The sequence below is a fragment of the Dryobates pubescens genome, chromosome 1 (genome assembly GCF_014839835.1).
Source record: "Dryobates pubescens isolate bDryPub1 chromosome 1, bDryPub1.pri, whole genome shotgun sequence".
In the NCBI taxonomy this organism is placed as follows: domain Eukaryota; kingdom Metazoa; phylum Chordata; class Aves; order Piciformes; family Picidae; genus Dryobates; species Dryobates pubescens.
The window spans coordinates 47,672,253-47,694,598 of record NC_071612.1 but is presented as its reverse complement, the minus strand read 5'-3'; the positions used below and the strand labels follow the sequence as shown (position 1 = coordinate 47,694,598).

Genomic DNA, 22,346 nt, shown 5'->3' with positions numbered 1-22,346 from the left:
TGGGTCTCTGGTGGAACAGCTACAACAGCATATCTGAAACACTATTAAGTGGTTTAAATTCTTCTTCCCAAGAAATCTCTCACAACACTGGAAGGACTAGTGTGGTAACTTGTAACAGAGATTAAATCTTTCATAGGCAAGACTCTACCAGGCGGGTATGGCCCCTCTTCACACACACACACACACACACACAAATCCAGCCTGCCAACTGTATACCTAGATAAATGCCAGGGTTACAACCCTCAGACACAGCTTGCCTTTTTTTTTTTTTTTTTTAAAATCAGTATCAGAAGGCCTCATAAACATAATTACTTCCCATTAGAAACCTCAGATCCTTGTAGGATTTCCAGAAGCAAAAGTTCCTAAAATTTGGATAAGAGCTAAGTTAGAATATATGATATGAGCTTGAATTATTTCATAAGCACATTTGAATAGAGGCAAAGAAAGCTGAGTGCAATATCCTGTCAGTCAGCCAAACACAGAACCCTCTTCACCAAGACTATTAATTAGAACAAATCAATTAAAACAAAACTTGCTTTGATGATCAAAATGGAAGCAATTTTTCCTTCTCCCAGTACTAAACACCACACAGATTTTAGAGAGTCATCTCAGTTGTCCCACCTTTTCTTCCAAGCGAAGAGGCTCTAGTGATTTTAAGCCACTGCAAAAAAGTAAGGGTTACACATGCATCATTCCTGCACAAAGCAATTTCAGATTCAAGTTTACACTCTTGCTGTTTCCATCAGATCAGCTCTATCTGGGCAGCAACTGTTCTCAGCAGGAGACACATGAGAAAACAATAGTACATGTTCCATGTGTGTCCTTTTCCTCTAGTGTTCTAAAAGCTGACATTTCAGCTGTAGTCAGTAGGTATGCATTCTTCACCCCTGCTATAACGCTGCTACCTGCATTTCCCAGCTCAACCATACAGTTATAAAAAAGCTAACTTCTTTCCTGCACCATGATACCACACACGGCAGGAGTCAGACAGTGGAAATCAATGACTTCGTAAGAGTTGTAACGACATTTCATTAAAAAGTTTAAGTCAAGTCAATTACATATACTGAAAGATTTGTTTCATTATGCGTTTACATTCAAGTTGAACTCACACACTATTAAATCGTGGTGAAACAAAATAGCCTGCATTACAACCTAGTACTGTGCTTCAGCAGCAATGGCAACTCAGAAAAACAGGACTGTGTTTACTGCAGAAGCCGAGTTCTACCCTGAACCATCACAAGTCAAGGAAGTTTGACTGCAAACACCTTTAATATGAATACAAAATTCACATAGGATATACATTCTGGGGAATATAAATTAACTACTACAAGAGATTCTGACAGAACAAAGACAAAGGCGGCTTTGCCAGGCCAAGAATTTAATGAGGAACGATTAAAAAGTTTGATTTACAGTTACATTACAGTTGTGTTAAGCACTGAAAACTTTAAGAACGTCAGCTGAAAGGCATTCAAACATACAGTACATAAATCATACAATCCACACCGTTGTAAATAACATATCTGAAGAATTTAATTTTACTTAAGATAACACAAAGCAACGTAATATGTGCAAATGAGGATGCAAATATATTGAATTAAAAATGTCTATGGTAAGACAGACATACAATTTTACACTTAAAGACTACAGGATTGATGGAGAAATGGAAAAAAAAACTGTCCTCCATGTTACTCCCATTACTTAAGTATGCTTTTCAATCAAAAAGAAAAACCATACTGGCCCATTTCCCTCTCTCAAAATCATACCTGTCCATGAAGGCTAACTAAAGCTTTAACTTGCTCTAAGTGTACAATGAAACACCATTTATACAGTCTCCTTCCCCTCGGTGGGAATTAACAAACCATTACATGAAAGGATTTTTTAATTATGTACACTGGAGAAAATATTATCTTATAAAAAGGCACATACCTGTGATTTAAGGCTAGTACGGTATTTGTTTCATAGAGAAAGTAAAATTTTAAATGAAATTAGTACATTGCATGGTTGGCCTCACTGAGCAACCATTCGGTGCAAAGCAAAAACATGTGCTTAGAAGCCTCAGACTGACAGTGATTCTTGCTTTAGTGTTTTTTGTTTGAACCTATGATGGAAAGGTACATCTTTTAAAAAGGCATTTTGTGCAATTCCACCAGTCCATGAGCCAACTGCTACTTGTACGCAGATATTACATATAGGCCTTATATTAATCTGCAAAACGTTCTTTTCACACTCTCCTTTTTAAAAGTCATAGGAAAATTACTAAAGATGTTTTCTATATTCATCTATAAAATACCAGATGTTGGTACAAATCATGTAAACCTTCATTTGCAAATATTTTGACTAGCCACCAAAATGACCAGAAATCACAAACATCATTTGTCAGTGCAAATCTGTAAGTTTTGTTTCCCCTCCCTCCCCACTGTCCCCATCCCGGTTACAGAAATAACCACCAACTTCTACATACAAAAGGAGTGCTCCGTATTTGAAAGGAAAGAAATTGTTTGGTTACCTTAAAGTCACCCATTTCCCCACCAAACTCAGTCTTACAGTATTACCAAAGGCGTGGGGTGGGAGGGGGAAGTAATTAAAGCTTTCTGTGCAAGAATCACTAAAACAGTCCCTTCAGCCCCAACCTTGGATTATTATCAGATTTAAAGATTTCATGTTAACATTGGGTCCTCTCATCTGATTACTGTTCTTCAAGCCAGGATGGGGCATCTGCTCCAGGAGTTTTCAATTTGATGTGGAACTCTTTAAGAGTCTGTTCAAGCTGCTTTTGATTCCCGGAGAAGTATGCCGCAATGGCATTGTGGAACAGAACAAGCTGATTGTGCAATACCTTAACCTGCAGACAAGAATAGAGATAGATTAAAAGAAGAAAGCAGATGTTAACAACTTCATAGGGCAGGTACCGAAAGAGAAAAGGTACATTTGATATGTTCAGATTTTATATAGGTTTATTTACTATAAGTGTTGGGGTGGTTTTTCTTGTTGTTGTTTTTGTTTGTAAATAATCCCAAATAATTCTTTGACATGGGAGTGATTTAGAGTTTTCATAAAGTATGCTTAATTGTCAATACTTGGTATGCACAGGCCAAAAGCAATTCACCAAACAACATAATGTTCGCAAGTATCACACACTTGACTACAAGTACTTGATTCCCTGTAATTAGATGACAAACCTCTCTTTAAGACACCTACTTGAAGGCCAAATGGACTTAACCGAGAGTACATGACAAATGCATTATCTAAATATACAATTCATTTATTTGCACACATGCCCCCTCCCCCTTGCAGTTTTACAGCTCACATACACCTAAGTCAAATGAAACTGATGTTCTCTTCCCAGCAGTATTTCTTGTCCGTCTCCTGTAACTCAGGACTTGGTCAATATCTTGACTATAACATTTATGCAAATCATGAAACACACAGATCATACCACTAATCAAAACTTGGGGAAGAGATCACAAGATCAGCTGGAAAGCACGACTGTTTTTCTCTTCCAGTCTAGTCTACGATGGCAGCGATGATGTGTGTAGCCCTGATGAAGTTAAGCGAGTGTTACATTTCCATATCAGTACACCAGTAAAGCTGATGTTGTGAATGAGGATCAGTAGTGTGCTGAAAAGGCATCTGTCTTGCTCCTCCTGCAGTCAAACCCTGCCCTTTTTATTCTTGAGTGTATTCTCAGCCTACCACAACCTTAGTTTTGCGTTAGAGGTCAAATCCACATCCTAAAATGGTGGCCCTGTGCCTGTTGGCTGACCTAACCTACAGGGAGGATGCGGTAGGTAGCAGATTAAACTTTCTCTACTCAATTTTGGCTCAGTGCCTTATCTTTGAGCACAATTCACAAGGAACAGTCTACTCCTCTCATGCTGTGAAGCAAAACAGTCTTTGGGCCAGGTTTGGTCCACGCCTACCAATTGGCCATGCTTGTTTTAACAGGTTATTTACCTAACATGCTTTTCTGAAACACGTGCTACTCAGTATGGAAATACTTCATTGCCTTCATTTAAGAAAACATCTCAAACTAAAAAATCCCAACATATATTGCACACTAGAAACCCAAAACATTTTACACTATTACACAGAAATGCAGTATACCTTTAAAATAAAATACTTTTTCCTTAAAGGGCTGAGCATATGTCTGTGTGCATGCATACACTCAGTTGTATGTACAAGTTTCAGCACAGGTAATTGAGACTTCTATTTAGTATACAACATTTTTTTTTTAACTGAACAGTCATTTAATGCATTAAGTTCTGCCTGTAAACTGACAACTGCACAGACCTTAGTATCCTACCTATGTGATAATCTCTGTTTGGTGACCCAAATTTTGATCTAAGTTGCAATTTGACCAAAACTAGTATCCCTGTATTTTCTTCCTTAGTAATTTGGGATAATTTAACAAAATACATGGTAAAAGAATAGGTTTTCTGCTTCTGTCAAAATGCTCTCCCAAGAAAAACCATGAGAGGTAGATATGGCCGGAAAGGAGTTCACTGTGCACATCATCTCTTGAGACTGCTTTTTTCATTTACAGCAGACTTCACAAAATTAAATGTTTTAACATGTAGGAGATGCAGAATTTAGTTAACTACAGTTGTTTAGCACACATAATTCAGCTGTTCTGAGTCATAAAAGATCACCTCTCTTTCGGTTTGTTTTCAGCACACACATACAGATACTTAAAAAAAAATTAAAATCTAATAATGCTCATCTCCCATGTCAAACAAGTAGAAAATGCCAAAATAACACGAAGGCTTGGCTTGTAAAAGTTTAAAGAAAAAAAAATTTAGCAGGTACAGTCTCTCACTTGCACGCACTCTTCTAGGATATCAAAAGGCTACAAGAGTTTTATTCATACTCTTTATAGGAACTCAAACTGGGTAATAAACCCACTCTTACCAGCCCAAACTGCCTAATTTGAGATCAAATGTGGTACTCTGTTAGGCTAGCTTTTAACACAAAGCTTCTGCAAACTGCCCTGATGTTTTCTGACAATTTTATAAATTCAGTCAGGCCTAGGCTCAAGTAAATGTGCATGCACAGGCAGAAGCAGATGATTTGGAATGAAAAGAAGTTTCACTTTGGTGGAGTTTTTTTGAACTACCAGAGCTAACTCATTGTATGAAGTTCTGTCCCCAAGCCGATCACTGTGGTGTAAATTTTGTGATCGCTATCAAGCTGGTTGCTGAGGTTCATGGTGTTACAACTTCTCTTTCAAAGGAGGATTGCTAAGTAAATCCCAGAAGTAATGGTGGGATTCTTTTATCCATAGCTTAATTCAGGTAATTTTAAGACTCAATTTTTAGAAAAAGTCCACTTAAATTGCCTTGATACAGTACAAGGAAGCTCTACTATGAAGCAGCAGCCAGCTATGAGAAAAAAGCTGTAACATCTCAAATCACCTGAGGTTCACTGCAAAAGCACCTAAGATCACAGCTAAAAATGTGACAAGTATTCACTTAGAACTGAGTTACAACCTAACCAGTTTCCCCATGGAAGAATTTTAGCTTTACTCACTCCTCTATCCAGCCATTGACTCTTACTTCCACACTGTTTCACCTTAGCCCTCTGTTGGCAAAACTCTCATGAAGTTATGCAGTCAGCTGAATCAGGGAACAGATCTAGATTAAAACTAACCAGACAACAACATATTTGTGTTAATGTGAACTGGTTCCCCAGTCTGATTCTCTGCACAGCTGCAAAACCACTTCTGTAAATACAATTGAGAAGGAAATGTGAGGGTAGGGGCATGGAGGATGAAGGGATCACCATTTTCCAGACTACAGTGTTTCAAGTTAACTCGAGCATTAAGCTAGTGTCTATTGCAGTAAAGGAGCATTTGAAGATCTGCCTTTCAATCAGACATGATGTTCATGGTACACTGCTAAAATACGGGTCCCAACATATGACCAGCATGCTTATCATGTTTTACAGTTGAACATAATTTAAAAATCACTGTTCCTCCTTCTTTAACTAGATACACCTTTCTGTTCCTAATTCCAAACTGAGCAAGCACTCCATAACATACGTGACAAACTTCAAGTCTCAAACCAAAACTAAACTTTGTGGATAAGCATAAAGAACAGGCATGTCCTAAACAGATGACTTAACTTGCATATACAGAAGATTTTATGGGTTGGATTGGAGTTTTCACTTTTCCTCTGGATGCTCTTAGCATTTCTCTTCTTTTAAAATGCTGTCCTCTTCCTCCCACCTCCCTCTAGACACTCAAAAATACAGATTTGTTTACATTCTCCTCATTCAGACTGTTTCAGCCATCCATTTCAATCCTTCTGTCAGTTTCTACCTTCTAACAACTATTATAATCCTTTCCTCTAGCTATCTTTATTTGAAGCTGTTTGGCCATCTGGGTTTCCATTACATTGCATATTGCTTTCATTTGTAGCAGCAAGCATTTAAACATCAAACTCCTGACTTATAACCCACAGAAGTGCATTCAATTTCTTTCTGTACACAGAATTCTATTTGCCATTTCTCACAAGTAACATTTTTTCCCCTTTCTCATAAAGGCAATGCTTTTACAATAACAAACAACTTTCAGTGGCAGAAATCTTTAAGCTAAGAATGGGTCATTGAAATTTTTAAACAAACAAAACCAAAGAAAACCACCAACTATTTGTGAGTTGACTGCAGCTACTCTTATTACTTCATGCCACAAACTCCTACAGAACTCTGCCAGCTGGGTATACTACCAATACAACTTGGTAGCAACACTAGAAAAGCCCCCAGAAAGCAACCACCAAACAACATCAGTTCTAACTTCAAGATCAAATTCTATAATCAAAGTGAATAGCAATCTTCTGTGTCTTGGTTTTACACACAGGAAACTGCAATCCTAACTTTACTGTAATGCAGTTCTCAGAAGCTTTGGGGGACTTTAAATTGAAATAGTAACATGAACCCAGGAGAACAAGCACAAAGAGACTGCAACCACGTAAGACCTTTTTCCCTCCACAACACAGGACCAGCTAGATGATGACTGTTTGGTGACATCTGCAGCAACACAGACCAAATGGAGCCCACCAACCAGTTAAACTGCCTTTATAGTTCCTTTGCAGTGACAGCTTGAATCACCTCCCAGTTTTCCCTGCTCTTCTGGTATCTCGTGCTTAACCAAATATGGGACAAAACTTTTCAGTGAGAACATAACTGAGTGTATCTTTACTAGATACATTTACAAAAGCCTATCTAGGATTATGTTCTGACACTAAACTTACATTTTGGTCTCACTAAATTTTTTAATACTGGTCAGACTGTAAAACCATTTTTGGGAGATAATCATGAACTGATTTATCTAATCTAAAATTAACCCCTAAATTGCTTAATTGTCTTGCAATGGCAAGGCTTCATTACACAATTCTGTTTTCAACACACAAGTGATACCAACTAAGGCTGAGACCACACTGTATTACAGCCTGTATCAATATACACAAGACTTGAATCCCAAAGGTTTATGGTCTACAAGAAAGGGAAATTATACAGCTACTGCACTATTTTCTTATCTAAAAAGGCTTCTTAGCCTCAGAATAAACACTAATTCACATCTGGATTCAGCAACATGACACCATATATTAATAAAGCTGATGATCAGGAATCTGCAAGTTCTGGTATACTGTCACATGAGTTTGGTAAGGCCATACCTTGATATAGCTGCTCAAATACTAACCCTCATTTGTCTTCTATGCAGCAAACCTGAAACAACACAGGCTTTCTAAAACCAGCTACAAATAAGCCCTTACAACAATTCCTCCCAGGGACTACAGTAACAGTTTAACAATATCAAAATCATTCTTCCACTTGGGAATTCAGCATCATATATGGTCTTCAGTTTAAGCCATCTCCTAAACAGTACACTACTCCCACAGCTGAAGTGGCTGAGTTATATACATAGTCATACAGCTGTGTTGTTCTCTGTGTTCTTCCTTCTTTCTTCCTTCTCCTTCACACACATGCTGCATTTACAAATGTTTAAATTATGGACCGCAACAATCGCTATCATATCCTATGGTAAAAAGTAGACATCTGAGGCTACAAAATCTAACTGAAATTAAAACCTAGTTCCTATACTTAGCGATCCTGTATTTAGTGAGGTAACAACTTCACTTGAGAGCAGTCACATACACTCTGTATGCAGCTAAAATTAGAAGTAATATTTATAATGATTATAAAGTTATCTGGCAAATCAATTGCACATTCCAGTGCCTTAATACAAGCTGCAGGAGAAGTACGAGGTCTAAGAGAAGCTCCCCCTCCACTGACACTAATTAACCAAAAAAAAAAAAAACACCCAAAAAACCAGCTAGCTGTCACCAGAAAAAGAAACATGTCAGACTAGTAAGAACATCATCTCTGAGATAACAATCACTGTCTCTGACTACACCCCAGCAAGCATTCTGGGTAACAGAAGAACAAAAACTATCAGAGAGATGCAAGATGGAAAAAAAATAATCAAATGAAATAAAAATTCTGGATTAAGATTACATGTTCTTTACTATGGAGAACCCTATACAACAAACAAAACCACCAAAGTAAAGCTTACCAGCGTAAAGCTCTCAGTAGATAATTTTATTTAAGCCAGTATTTGACTGTAAAGGAAGTCCTTTCTGTGACTTATTTGGGAACAAAATTAAATACACTCTTAAGTAAATATTTTGACATCTCTAGTGTCAAAACTGAGGAATGTCAACCAGTGATAAAAAGGTTTAAGCATGTGAAAGTCCCCTCTATTAATCTAAAAGAAAAGGCAGGAAGGGAAAAACAATCTCTTTCAGAAACAAGATTTGTAGGCTGTGACTGTTAACAGGATGCTTGATCTAATTCAGGGCTGTCACTAGGAAGACTGTGCTAATGCTCTCAGACCCAGAGGGTAAAAGCTCAGGTCTAGAGCACTGAGCAGAAGAATTCAGAAGTGATTCCCAGGCAAGTATTTTATGGCAACAGTGGGGAGAACTAGAGCACAGTAGACAGAGGAATTTTATCCTCAAGCTAAGCAAGGCATATCTCATGACCAGAGATGCAGCACTCTGCTCTCCCAGCATTTCTCATGTACCTCTTGTGTAGGTTACATAAGCAGGGTTGGGACAAGCAAGGCTTACACTAGGCATTCCCTAGGAAACACCGCCCTTTCAGCCCCAGCAGATGCCTCTGGAGGGAATGACTACTCAGTGCATACTGGGAACCTGAAGAGACACCACCTTGTAACCACAACCACAACTAGTGCTAATGCTCCCTAAATTACCTATTTTTTTTTAATATGAAAAATTTTGTGCAAGATGGAAATACAATGCTTTCACTCTGAAGCTTTCCTATCAGGATAAACATAAACTGATCAATGTAGTTACTGTAAACTAAGAGGAAGCAGGGTAAGTGCTGTTTTCAAATGAGGATTCAATTATTTCAAAAGCAGTATATTATATCAGTAGCACAAAACTTACCAGAAAATGAAAACAAAGGGGAAGAGAAAAAAAGGACACCTTTACTATACTATTCAGCCTAATACTGTTTCAAAACTCAGTTCTTATCAGCATTTTCTAATGTAAACTTAAATATCAGCATTTCGATCAGACTTCAGCTTGTTCAAGAAAATTAATTTCAGTATGGATTTTTTTTCAATTTGAAAGTTAATGGGCTACAAGTTTAACAAGAACAGCAAATGGAAGTCAGAGCAATACCAGTTTTTAATCATCTGTTGATCTGGTTCATCAGCTCTTAATGGCGATGCAATTCAGACCCCTGGTCCTAATGCAAATGCCCGTATGAAGAAACAGTGCTCAGTAGCAACATTTGAAGTGTGTATTGTTTTTGAAACCATGAGGTTTACTGATTTTCTCCACTTTTTTTCTTCTCATTTATTGATGGTTCTTCCCATTCATCCTTATTCTAATTAGCTGAAGCAACTGCATATGTGGCAGCATTCAAAAGTTCAGATAAATAATCAGTTTTAATTGGTTCAGCTTGTCCCCTTGATGTTCCATCCCAAAGTCTCCTACTTCCATGCAAGGAGCATATTTTCTTACTGTTGTCATTAGGGTCATGTATTCTCTGACAAGCAGTTGTTACCTGCATCAGATCTTTAAAATATATGAATTAACCCATGCTGAAAATGTTTGTCCACTAGTATACATGGACAAACTGAGAAACCACTATCTTGACGTAAGTTTTGCTAATATTTTCCTCCCTCTGAAGACACAGGAAATACAGTCACAGATTATGATGGGCATTTCATTTACTCTGAGTATAAGCAACAATCAGATGTAAAAACTCAGGTCTTTAAAAATCTCATTATAAGCAGTTTAGAAGGACTTGTTTATCAAAGAAAGCACAGTTTCAAATTGTGTTCTGTATTGCAAATCTATTTCTGCCTGGCAAACAGAGTTAAGAGGGATAAGAATCTCCATTAAGAAGGTATACATGAAATAGCATGGCTGGAACAAACAGGGATGGGGACAAAAATCTTTCAAACCAACAGTTCAAGAGCCCTGTTTAGAACTAAGAAACTATAAAGGCATTAATTACAGAAAGTTGTCTTTCTAAGTTCAAGTTAAATTTTCAAGAAGCTCCTTCGCATTTCTCTCATCTTCTTTGTGCCATGAAAGCATTGCCAGCAATCTTAAATCAATAGCTATACGACTAATTTAATCATTAAATGCAAGAAGCTGAAAAAGTAATCCTTTTCCAAACTTGAAACCTCCCATATCAACAAGAAATTTAGTACCCTGTTTGCCATTTGTAGCTAGAGCTGCTTGATTAGACACTTTCCACGCTACCTGTTCTAAAAGTGTGTTCTCCAGTGGTACAGCAAGAACTGTGAAAAAATCAAGCCTTCACCTTCCCCCCCTTTATTTATTTTAAAATTAAAATATATTTTATGATCTAGAAAATATTTCTAGCAATGCAGAAACTTATATGAGAAAACTCCTAAATGTAAAATCAGAAGCTGTAGCTTACCTTGTTTTCTTCCAAAAATTTGAGTTTGATAGATACATCATTACGCATTTTGTCATATTTCTCTTTATGCACTTGAAACAGTTGTTGCGATTGCTCAATCTTTGGCAGAGTGTTTGCATCACGAGGGCCAAGATTCAACTCTTCTAGGTCTGTTCGATAGGCATCATATTCAATTCTGAGAAGAAAAAGGAGGAGGAAAAAAAAACAATCCTCAAGGCAGATTGTCTCAAAACAGACCTCACATAGAGGGCCAAGTACAATAGAAGATGAACAAAATGGTGAAGTTCGGAAAAAATAAAACACCTGGACAAGATTCCTCTCCCTCCCCCTTCCTACTACGCACCCTTAAGTAAATTGTACAGCTGCCTCAACAAATACCCTCATTTTTCTGTCCCTGCCTCAGCCACATGCTCCCAACCCATTGCTTTGTGCTGGCTTCAGTGCTCAGAACTCTTCCTAAGGCATCTTAGCTTCTTAAATCATATAAAGCTAGTGTATCTTTTTTCCAGGTTATTCTTCTTTTGTTCAATCAATTCAGTGAAGAGTTTATGTTTAGAGCAAGAGAAGCATCAAGATCAAGACATTTCCTTTAAGCAGGTATCTGAGCAACAGCTCATTTCTACCAGGCTCTGTCCTAAGGCTTTTTCAGTAAGCTCTAGGCTTCTCTGCATGCATTCATTAGAATGGCTTCATAGTTCTTCCACAAGTAGTTTTGTGAGAACATGTCTATCCATGGATTAAACATGCTGCAAAAAGATGATGCATTATGTACGCTCTTTTGAGGGCCTATCTTATTTTCATAGGAAAGTCAGACTCTCTGGATCAATACCACCATTGAAGGAGATAAAGGAAGTAAAAGAGAGTTAAAACTAAGGACTGGCTAAGTATTTAACCTAACTCAATACCAAAGGTATATATCCCACTTCTAGATAAGACAGATTAAAAGAGCAGATACCTGATAAGGTTTTAATTGAACCAGCTAGTCTACATATACTACTATTTATTAAAAAAAATCATAAGCCCCCATATAAACATCCTTGATATCCCTCTGTATTAGGCTGTACCATTTCATTATATGAAAGGAAATAAACCATATGTTCTTTCTGAATTTTTCCATTAAAATGAGAATATCGTTCAAGTATTTAATGCAGAACCTTGCATATTCAATTTTGTCTTTAAAAAAAGATTACAGAATGTTAAGTTAAGCTTTCTAATCATCAACACATAGCATTTATAAGTGGGAAAGGCACCTATGGAATGTTAGTAGTTTGAAGATTGTATCACTAAACTAATGTTCTGATTTGCAGTATTACAAACAAGTCTAACAAATACTGCATCCTTGCCAGTAAAATTGCATTTTAAGACATTATTGTAAGTGGGTAATACAAAAGTAGTATGCAAGAGGTGTTCATTTGTTCACAGCCATCTAGCACTTGACCAGTAAAGCAACAGGCAACAATCAGAAATCCCTCCAAGGCCCAAAGCTTCACCTTTTCCTTCCATACTTCTGTGTAGCTCTCAAAAAATGAAACCTAGCACATCAGCATTTAATGGAACAAACCAACCATTCCTTTTACCTGGATAAAAGAGTTAACCTAGCAATGTCATGCTGCTAAGAAAGCCACCTCAACCCATCACACAGGAAAAACATACTATAATTACTCCTAGAGCTAATGAATAAAGTCTACACAGAACATTTAGAAAACATTAAGTGATGTGCAATGAAGAAGTTAAATCCTATTCGTATGAGAGTTGTGTTAAAATCTTTTTATCTGACAGGTTAGTCACATCCCAGGAATAAGCTGATACAAAGTCTGTTTTCTGAATATTAGTTTGTAATGAAAATAAGCTGGACACAGAATAGCTACCTGGCAGTTTCGTACTGTTTCACAGTCAATAATGTGTCTTCAATTGTTTTATTCACCAATGTAGTCACACTGGCAATAAAAAAGTTAATAGCCCCAAGAAGAGTTTCTCCATTTTTAGCTAGAAGTTTCTGTGTATCTGCATTGTAGCCAAATTCCTCCTATAAACAGAAAGCAGAGAAAACAAAACTGTAGATCATTTAAAATCATAATAGTCATCAGCAACCACACATAAAAAAATACCCAATCACACAGATACGGCAGCTCTTTCCCTTCTGTTTGGGTATAGCTATGATTAAAAATACATGACTTCAGTGCAATATTCAGTTCAGTTTTTAGGAACTCTAGTATCAGTGAATAATGGTTTACAACTTTGTTACCACATGTGATGCTAAATCTTACTTTATCACAGGATTTTTCTGCACTTGGAAGTCTTGAATGTTACTTAGAAGTAAGCACTGATGTAGTCCTTATATTGTCATTCAGCAGGATTTCAATCCAGTATCTCTCATGTGATTGTCTATGTAATGCTTTGATATCAGAGACACCACTACATTAAATACAGCAGTATAACTAAATTCACAAGGGCACACAGCATTAATTAGCTACTAAATTTTATTTTTACATTCTGGAAAAAGATTAGTGGGAAGAAAAAAAAAAATCAAACCAAACAATAAGAAAAAACCCACAACAATAAACAAAACCACAAAAAACCCCACCCCAACAACAAACAAACCACACCAAAATAAATCCCCAACAAAAAAACCCCACCAACAAAAAAACACAACAAACCAAAACCAAACCCCAACATCTATCACAGTTTTAATAGGCTGAAAATAATTGAAGAGCAGATCATTATAATGGACAGCAAATTAAAAAATTACAATTTAATTCAGCCATAAATTTTGAATGAAGGGTGAAATTTTTTCCAATGCATTTCTGTCATATTTGGATATATGTTTGTTCATGTCTCTTTATTAACGCAGCAGCGTAAGCCCTGATGAAATCTGCAAAGACTTTTCTAATGCACAGATGCCAAACAAGTTCAGTTATTACATTTATGTCATCCATATGGCATCTTTGCATCCTGCAGATGGGAGTTCTCACAAAACAGTACACTCTCTGGTGGCAATGGTTGTAAAACACAATAGGTTCATATTTGAAGCTTGGTCGTTTTAGGCTTGCGCACTGCCAACAACTGACTCAGAAGTGCTGTATTCTAGTTTCCTTTCATCTGTCTAGAACATGCACACCAAAGCCAAAGAATATTTCATATTAATGACTTGACAAGAATAAGGGTGATGTGCAATAGTAAAGAAGGAATCTTGTAGAAAGGAGGTGCAGTGGAAGTGAATGATTTGAAGGAGAACAACAAAAAAAGAAAGAGAACTCAATGCAAGTTTTCACGAGCTAAGACCTGCACACACCACTAAAGATCTGACAGCTTTGCATCGCTCGGGTGGCAAAAGCAGACAGCTGAATCACTACAGATCTTGCTGAAAATAAGTATTTTTCATCTGGTTTTGTTCAAACATTGCCAGCAACACAGTAACAAGGAATAAATAAGAACATCCAGGCAGAGGTAAGAACAGCAGGACTGCTCTCTTCAGCAGTGCTTAGTCCCATCTCTTTTCACTCCTGCAAGCAAGACTGCAATGTTTACCGGCTGGTCCTCTGACCTAGATCATCCTAGACCCAGCTGAGCAATACTACCAGTTCAAAGTAGGAGGGTAAGAAGGACAACTCTGCAATGGCCTGGAAGTACTAAGAAAGATGCTAGCCACCAAAACTGTCCTTCTACTGGTTCCTGCAGTTTCGTATTAAAAAATTTTGAAGTTTGTCCATGACCTCTACAGATAACGCTTATGAGAGAAACAAGAAATCCTTTCCGTATCAAGAGTTTGCACTCAGTTCATACTCAATGCACAGCTCAATTAAAATTGGAATTCATCCGTCGGTATAATTGGAGACACATGAGCCTGGAACAAAGAGTTATCTTTGTATCCAAAAGAGAAACAGCCAAACATGTACATTCAGTAATACCTCCACAGATATCCCATTGAGATCTTATTTTGCTATCATGTATAAAATACGAAATATAAGCTTAAGTAGTACTGAGGGGATTTCCCCCCCACCCCCACCTTTGTTTTACAACTTACATACTGATCTCAGTCTTAGTCTTGCACAAGTTTTAGAGGCAACAATGCTACCCAAACATCCCAGAATAGGCCAGGCTACAGATAGTAGTACAGGACAGATTAAGCAAAGGGAAAACACAAAGAGGAAAGAGACAAACACCAGGCAAGTCTCCAAGAGGCAAAAGTTAGATTGTTTTTATTACATCAATAGAAACCTTTATTTGATTTTCATCAACAGCCCCATTCAGTAATCTACACAAGAGATGAATGACTGAAATTCCAAGATCAGTACATGATGCTGAAATAACCTGGAATGACAGTATTCCCACTAGAAGTTACAAGCTACTCATGGGAAAAAAAAAGGAAAGAAAAAGAATCATTAAACAAGTGCATAATGCCAGATTTAATCCAAGTTTCAGAAGAAACATCCAGCTTCAGCACATCATATCAATCACTAAGCTCTGCCACAAACAACATGCCCATGTTACAAGGGTAAACTGATTATAAAAACCAGCTTCTTTTAGCAGATTTAATTTCTTAGCTGCTAGAAGTGCTTTACTTTCACAGATTTTGATCTGCCAGCCTGTAGTATTTAGAATTCCTGCACACCAATGCAGAAGTATTTTTTTTCCCCTGCTAGCTCTCAGTTAAGGTTCCTCTGTGCAAGAATGAACTCCACATCTTCCCTTAAAATTCTATGAGAATAGACAATCAAGAATAAGGAAGAATAAACGGAAAGAAGTTTAATAACACAAAGATAATTTGAGCTGTTTCAGCAGCTATGTTTTATGGAATTATTAAGCCCCTTAGTACTGGTTTTTCAAAGAAGCAGCAGCAGTAACAAATTGCTTTAACTTTGGAAGTATACAGAGCAATCAGTACAGAAGTAAGACAGCTACGATGTTTTGTACTTAACATCTACCTTCCTCCCTCTTTACAGCAGACAGTTTTATTACTTGCCACAAAAAGTGCCAGCATTACATATGCTTCTAAACCAGAGTCGTTAACACCACAAATGCTGGTATCTAAAGACAGCCTCTCTTGCTCAGAATCTACAAACAATGTAAGAGTACAGATTAGTCCTACTAGCGGCAAAATGTATTTCAAAAAGGATTTCGAGATTAAATCTTGATGCTTAAACATGCTACATAAAAATAATTTGCTCACATTCAATGTGCACAAGTGAAGTAATGTGCCCTATACTATTTACTCTCATGTATATTCCCCAAAGAAATGTTGTAACACGCTGGAACACTGATGACATTTCATCACAAGGAAAACTCATAGCAAAATGCATTTTCTATACAAAAGAAAGGTGTCAGTTCTTGAGTCCAGCCATCAACTGAAGGTAAACATTTAAGAAACAATAAAGAACTACAGTAATTCCAATAATTTCTTCTAGTTAAGTGAATTACATAAGCTTTTAACACAAACAGCATGTAATATATACTTAACTACAATGTTTAAAAAAGTAACTACTAACTGCTGTATACCCTGCATGAGTCAATTAGGCTTATCTTCATCTCTGCCATTTTATTTTTGAACACTATAAAAGTCTTACATGAAGTTCCAATGATTTCAAACTCAGGTCAGCAAACGCATCTCCAAGTTGCCTTTGGGTATGTACCATCTGGAAGAGTTGTGTGGACAGTGTCTGTGCCAGTCTCAAGATGTTTTCGTATTTTTTTTTGTTATCTCTCAATATATCTATTTGAGCTTCTAGTTCCAGATCTACCGTTCTTGAGCCACGACCCAATTTTTCAGAGATGATCTGACGTGTACACTGGAGGAAAAAAAAAGTAATTTAAATTATAAAGAATCAAGTATATTCAGGACAACAGAGCATACACCCATTTTCAGCTTCAAGGGACGTATAATTACACACAATTCTTTCACAATCACCCCTCCCAATGTAAGTTTGCACAACAAACCAAAAAAAAACAACACACTCTTTAGAAGTTTATCAGGACTCAGCAAGAACAGTTGGACAAGTCTCAACTCCTGCTAAGATGAATATTCAAGTGAGCAAATCAAGAGCATAACTAATTGTTTCTCAAGTAAAAGAAAACTTATCTCTTTTTAGGTTTGGTGAATCTCATTACATTAGAAGAAGCGATTAAGGCCACTGCATGAAAGAGTTAATGGGAGTATTACTAGTTCTGCATAAAAGTAGTTAGTGATCTTTGGGTTCTCTATCTACCAAGCATCCAATTTCAGATCATCCATGTTATTTTCTCTTCAGAAGAATGTTATTTTGGTTTTTAGATTCTGAGGGTTTTTGGTTTGTTTGTTTGGCTCATTGTTTTTTTGTTATTTGCTTGGGGTTTTAGGGAGGGTGATGGGGGAAGGAAGGTAAAGATGTGATGGGTTTTAGGATGTTATTTTAAAGCTCACTGAGAAACTAGGAACTCTTACTGAGAAAGATGTAAAACTATTAAAATGCATTTCTGATTATTTATGCATCCACAAAATGGAGCTGGCTGCCTCAGGCTTATTTTTTTCTGTCACAAGTCAAATTCTGAACATTTGCAGTTCATTAAAACAACGAGCAGAAAACTGAAAAAGCTACAGACGCTTTCAGCCAGGCACTGACTGTGACAGCTCAGGCTGCTACCACATTCCATTTTTCTGTGGCACCTTCTCTGAAAGATTTGAGCCCAACTTGGCAGTGAGCCTCCCAAGATGCACCCTGGACTTTCCCTTGACTGAGACAAAGGAGAAGCCATTTGCAAACACATATGTATCAAAACAATACAACTTCCTCCACATAAAGCAAGAACAATTTACTGGTTTAGTAACTAACTTCATCTGTGGTCCCAAGAGTTGAAGAGATAACCAAGTTACACATACGAAGAATTACTGCTAGAAACAGAATTTAAAGGACACAAAGGTAGTCAATCAAACCCACAACCACTCCAAAGGACCTTAATCTAAGCACAAAGCTGCTAATGAGTTAGGTGAAACAATCCCCAAACTTACCTTGTATCACATTCCCAAATACACAACAGCACTGGATTTCCCAGGGGTTCCAAATTCAGCTACTTTAGTTTAATCTAGTCTTTACTTATGTCCAAAGGAGATACCATTTAACCTGCCAGAACTTTTATGTCCTTTCCACATTTAATAGACAAACACAGAAAAAAACCAAGAATGACAAGGTAGAACAAGATGGTCATAACTCATAAGGTTTAGATTGGAAGTTGCAGACTCTTTGGGTTGCTTAATTAGATTCAACCAATTAACAAGAAAGACCTCAGCTAATCGAGGAGACATATGTCTGTTAAAAATGAGAAATTTGAGAGAGTGTAACAAACCATACCAACACGAATACAATGTTGCTAGTATGCAAGAGAAACTGCCAGATACATATTGGTGAAGAGTGTGATCAAAGTGTTAAGTAAGCATTTCACTGGGAACTATGGAATTATAGACAAAGTCTGGCTATTTATAAAAAAAAAACAACAACCAACAAACCACAAACCCTCTTCCCCCTCCCATGTTTGGAAGCAAGAATAAATTACAAAGGAATGTATCTTTTCAAACAAGGAGTATTTGCTTCAGAAGTTGTAGTAAGACATCTAAAAACCCCAGCAGCGACAAGCAAGGAAAAACTAATAACTGGAAAGACACTGCATACTTTGTTAAACTCAGATGTAGCTACAGCTGAACAAGAACTGAGAAAGGAGACACATTTAGCTATTTTGATTTACTATGGTTCTAAGTGCACTAGTACAGACACACAAGTTGCTATATATTCTCACCAGTTAACAGAAAATGCCACACATGAATTTCATTTTGCATTGTTCCAAAACAAGTATCTATAAAGATCAGAACTCTGAATAAGACCGTGCTCCTCACAAAGGTGGCACAAAAGGCAAAATTTGCAAATTTTAGCTTGCAGAACAGGTATACTGAAGCAAGGTACTCCGAGTTTATGAAGGCATACGTAACCATCTCTTCACAGATGGGTATGGCTTTTGAACACATTCAGTAATAATCGTATTTCACAACTAATACAGATGCTGAGACAGAGGTACTGCTCATACCAGATTCCTTAAGAAGCTCCTAGTAGGAAGTTTAACCACCAACTCCACTTGCAGATTAATGCCTGGTACATGGATTTCAGCTCAGATTTAACTGCTGCATTACCTTCACTAACCACTTATTTCCGTCCTTTATTTCTGCATCTTCTAACCTATGATCAGTTAGCTCTTACAAGATAAGGAAGAGAGTTCTTCCCACAACCATTCTAATGGGAACCAAAGCAAGCCAGTATGTCTACTAACTGAAATGTTGTGATTAATCAAATAAAATGTGCTTTTAGTATGTAGCCTATGTATCAAGTATTTTCAGAGACATTTGCATAATGCTCCCTCAAGCTCAAAATGAATTCAAAAGCTCTCTTTGAACTATCCTATTCCTCAAAAAAAAAAAAGCCATATAAGAAGTATAGGGTTCTAGAAAGACGGTAAGTGACCCATCTCCTTAGGAATATCCATGAAACAACTTCAAGCTCATAGATTGAATGAAAACAGATACAGTTTTCTGAAAGTGCTAGTCTGTTTACTATGCCCAAACCGGTGGAATTTCAGCGAGAGGGAGGTTTAAGCCAAGAAAGAGATCTAAAAACCCAGGCTTTGCAAAGTCTACTGCCAAAGTAATAATGTTCTTCTAACCAAGGATCTGAGATCACTTTTCCTAGTATTTCTCAATAGTCCTCTGGCTGTTACTTCATGAAAGTGGGTTTCTGATTAAGTCATGGGAATTTGTTTTGTCTTCTGAATCAAGGCACCAAAAAGAGAGAATAAGGTCAAATTTTCTATTTAGTTGTGGTATAGCAGATAAAATCTCAAGAGTCAATGTTTCTTAAACAGATAATTTTAAGGGACTTCAGCTAAATTGCATATATTCTGATTGGACCACCATGCATTCCAGGAATAGCTGACAGACTTCTGCAGTTGTTATAAAATTTATTAAAAGTAAAAATTCTGCAAGTCATTTAATTAGGCACAAAAGAGATACAAACTTCTGATTAAAACAGAAAGAACACCATAAGCACTTACTGCAGAATGTCTGGAACCCTGCTTCCCCTCCTCATTAGGGAAGAAGTCCTTATCTGGACTTAAGAACTCTGGAGGGATTCAGACCTGTACTTTACAAGGGAAGTTTTTCCAGAGATTCTTCATGGTCTGATGTAGATCTCACTGATGTACAACCCACCTGTCTGCATCTTTGTCATTTGAGTTGCAGACATGAAAGGTTTTTTACAAAATTTACCTTTGTTGAAAACACCTGACAGTAACGGATTCCCAGAAAAATTGTTCTTTATCCTATGACTCTTTAATGAGAGTCGCTTCTGGAAACTAGTGTGCTTTACATACTATTTTCTTTATTCTTTTGTTATTACTTTATCAAACTGGAATTGCTCACAAAGAAGGACCATACAACAGTATGATGAGCGTGATGACATAGGAATGGAAGCAACAGTTCCAACATTAAGAATAAACAATCGCCCAAGACAGCAAAAACATCAGAGTAGTGATTAATAAGTATGGAACTTCTAGATGGGCCTGACATTTTCCCCTGTTAACTAAAGAATTTATTGTGTCAGCACTCAAGTCAAAGTTAGCAAAAAGATTTAATTAAAGCGTTAGTGCTGAAATGCGTACATTCTGTATTTTCAAGGGGCCATGAGAAACGGAACAGTCTACACTTTGCTAAATCAGGGATTTTAAAAGCTTACAAAGAATGACACACTTGGAAGAAAACTAATTCTTCCCCATGCCCTCTTTGTTACCCTTTGTGACCCTCATTGCAACAGGTTCCCTTCATACAGTAGTAAAATGCTTTGAAAACTTCAGGCCAATCTAGTGGCAAGTTTCTAGAATACATATACACACTTGCATACCTTGTAGGTGTTTAGGCTCCATTTTCTCACCAATTCCAGTTTCTCCATTGCTGGGTTTTTCACTTCATCTGCTAACACAACAGGTCCACTCTTCTGCTGCACTCTGCCCCCTGTGTCAGACACAAAGCAAATCTTCAAGGCCTTGGGTTTTTTTGCGTTAAGGGATTAATAGCAGGTATGGAAAAATCTGTGCAACTGCAGATGAAGAAGCAGGGCAAGGTAACTCTTAGGAAGAACTTAAGATGAATAAGCAGATTTTCAAAATACATTCCAGAAAGAAGGAACTAATTTAAAATGGATACAAAGTGTGTATGTACCTCAATATTTCATGTAGTAGCAGGCTGAATAAAGCTTACCTGAACACACAGTTTTACTAATCAACCTTAACAGGTTTTAAGACATGTTTATGTCTTAATGTGTGTTTTAAAAAATCCAACAAGTGAATGCTCTCTTGGATTTAGCCAATGTAAAAGTCCGGCTGCAGCCTGTGATCATCAAATGAAAATTATCAGCACATAAAAACTGGTGCCACAGAGTACAATGACTATACTTCAAACCAGATTTCTTTTTATCTTTTCCAATGAAGGTCATCCTTCCCAGAAGATATGTTCAGCCAATATTTAAATTATTTCAGCATTATTAGCTCATTTTATTAGAAATAATTACAAGCCACAAGAGCAACTAAGAAAGATTTAATGAACAAATTAAGTATCTAGGGCAAATCATCATGCATTAATTGCTAATACTTAGCATTTTCAAGCTAGAATGGGATATCATGTGGATTCCAAGTTTTAATTTTGAATAAAAACATTTCCTAGCGTCCCAAACAGTAAAAAATACAAAGCACTACCACTTTTTAAGCAACATTTATTCAGCTACTCCTGTTTCTACTGCTACTTACAGGCACTTTTGCATTACCAGGTTATTTATGTAGGTAAGTTTTTGGAAAAAAGTCTATGCAGATGCCTCAAGATACTCCTTTAGCATCAAGCTCTGCTGTGTTCTTTACATCTTCAAAATGCTGCGCAAACATTTGGTAATTAATCCGCTCAACACCCTTATGAGGTAACCAAGTAGATTTTCTCCTTTTATATAGGAGGAAACAGACAAAGATGTTAAGTAATTTACCCACAGGCACAGAATGAGTCAAGTGGCAAAGCCTAGTTTGGGTGTTGTGAATTCCTAATGGCCACCTCATAATCTCTGCTGTTAGAATCTGCCATCATTTTGGAAAAGAAGCCAAAAGTTTCAACTTCATCCTAAATAAAAGATTTTGGTTACTCCCATTTTAGCTACTGCTTGCTATTAATGATATCTGGCAACCAGTTTTTAAAATTTTATGGAGCAAAATGCAGTATACAGAAAGGAAAGCAGAGGTTACTTTGTGAACTGTTACAAGCCAGAAATGAGAGCCACCAAAAAGCCCCAGAAGTTGTACTGCCACCTAACAATAAATCA

General features: G+C 37.0%; 1 protein-coding gene across 6 annotated transcripts in view; it reads right to left on the bottom strand.

Annotated features, from left to right (window-relative positions):
- Positions 1 to 1,239: 1,239 nt before the first annotated feature.
- ARFIP1 (ADP ribosylation factor interacting protein 1) overlaps positions 1,240 to 22,346 on the bottom strand; it is a 38,853-nt gene continuing 17,746 nt past the window's right edge. For all 6 annotated transcript variants that reach the window (XM_054165230.1, XM_054165244.1, XM_054165236.1 and 3 more), the window contains 5 exons: positions 20,889 to 20,998; positions 16,542 to 16,763; positions 12,846 to 13,003; positions 10,978 to 11,152; positions 1,240 to 2,842 (listed from right to left, as the gene is read on the bottom strand). In XM_054165230.1, coding sequence (XP_054021205.1) covers positions 2,687 to 2,842; positions 10,978 to 11,152; positions 12,846 to 13,003; positions 16,542 to 16,763; positions 20,889 to 20,998 — 821 coding nt within the window. In that variant the 3' untranslated portion in view covers positions 1,240 to 2,686. The remainder of the gene's footprint in view (positions 2,843 to 10,977; positions 11,153 to 12,845; positions 13,004 to 16,541; positions 16,764 to 20,888; positions 20,999 to 22,346) is intronic.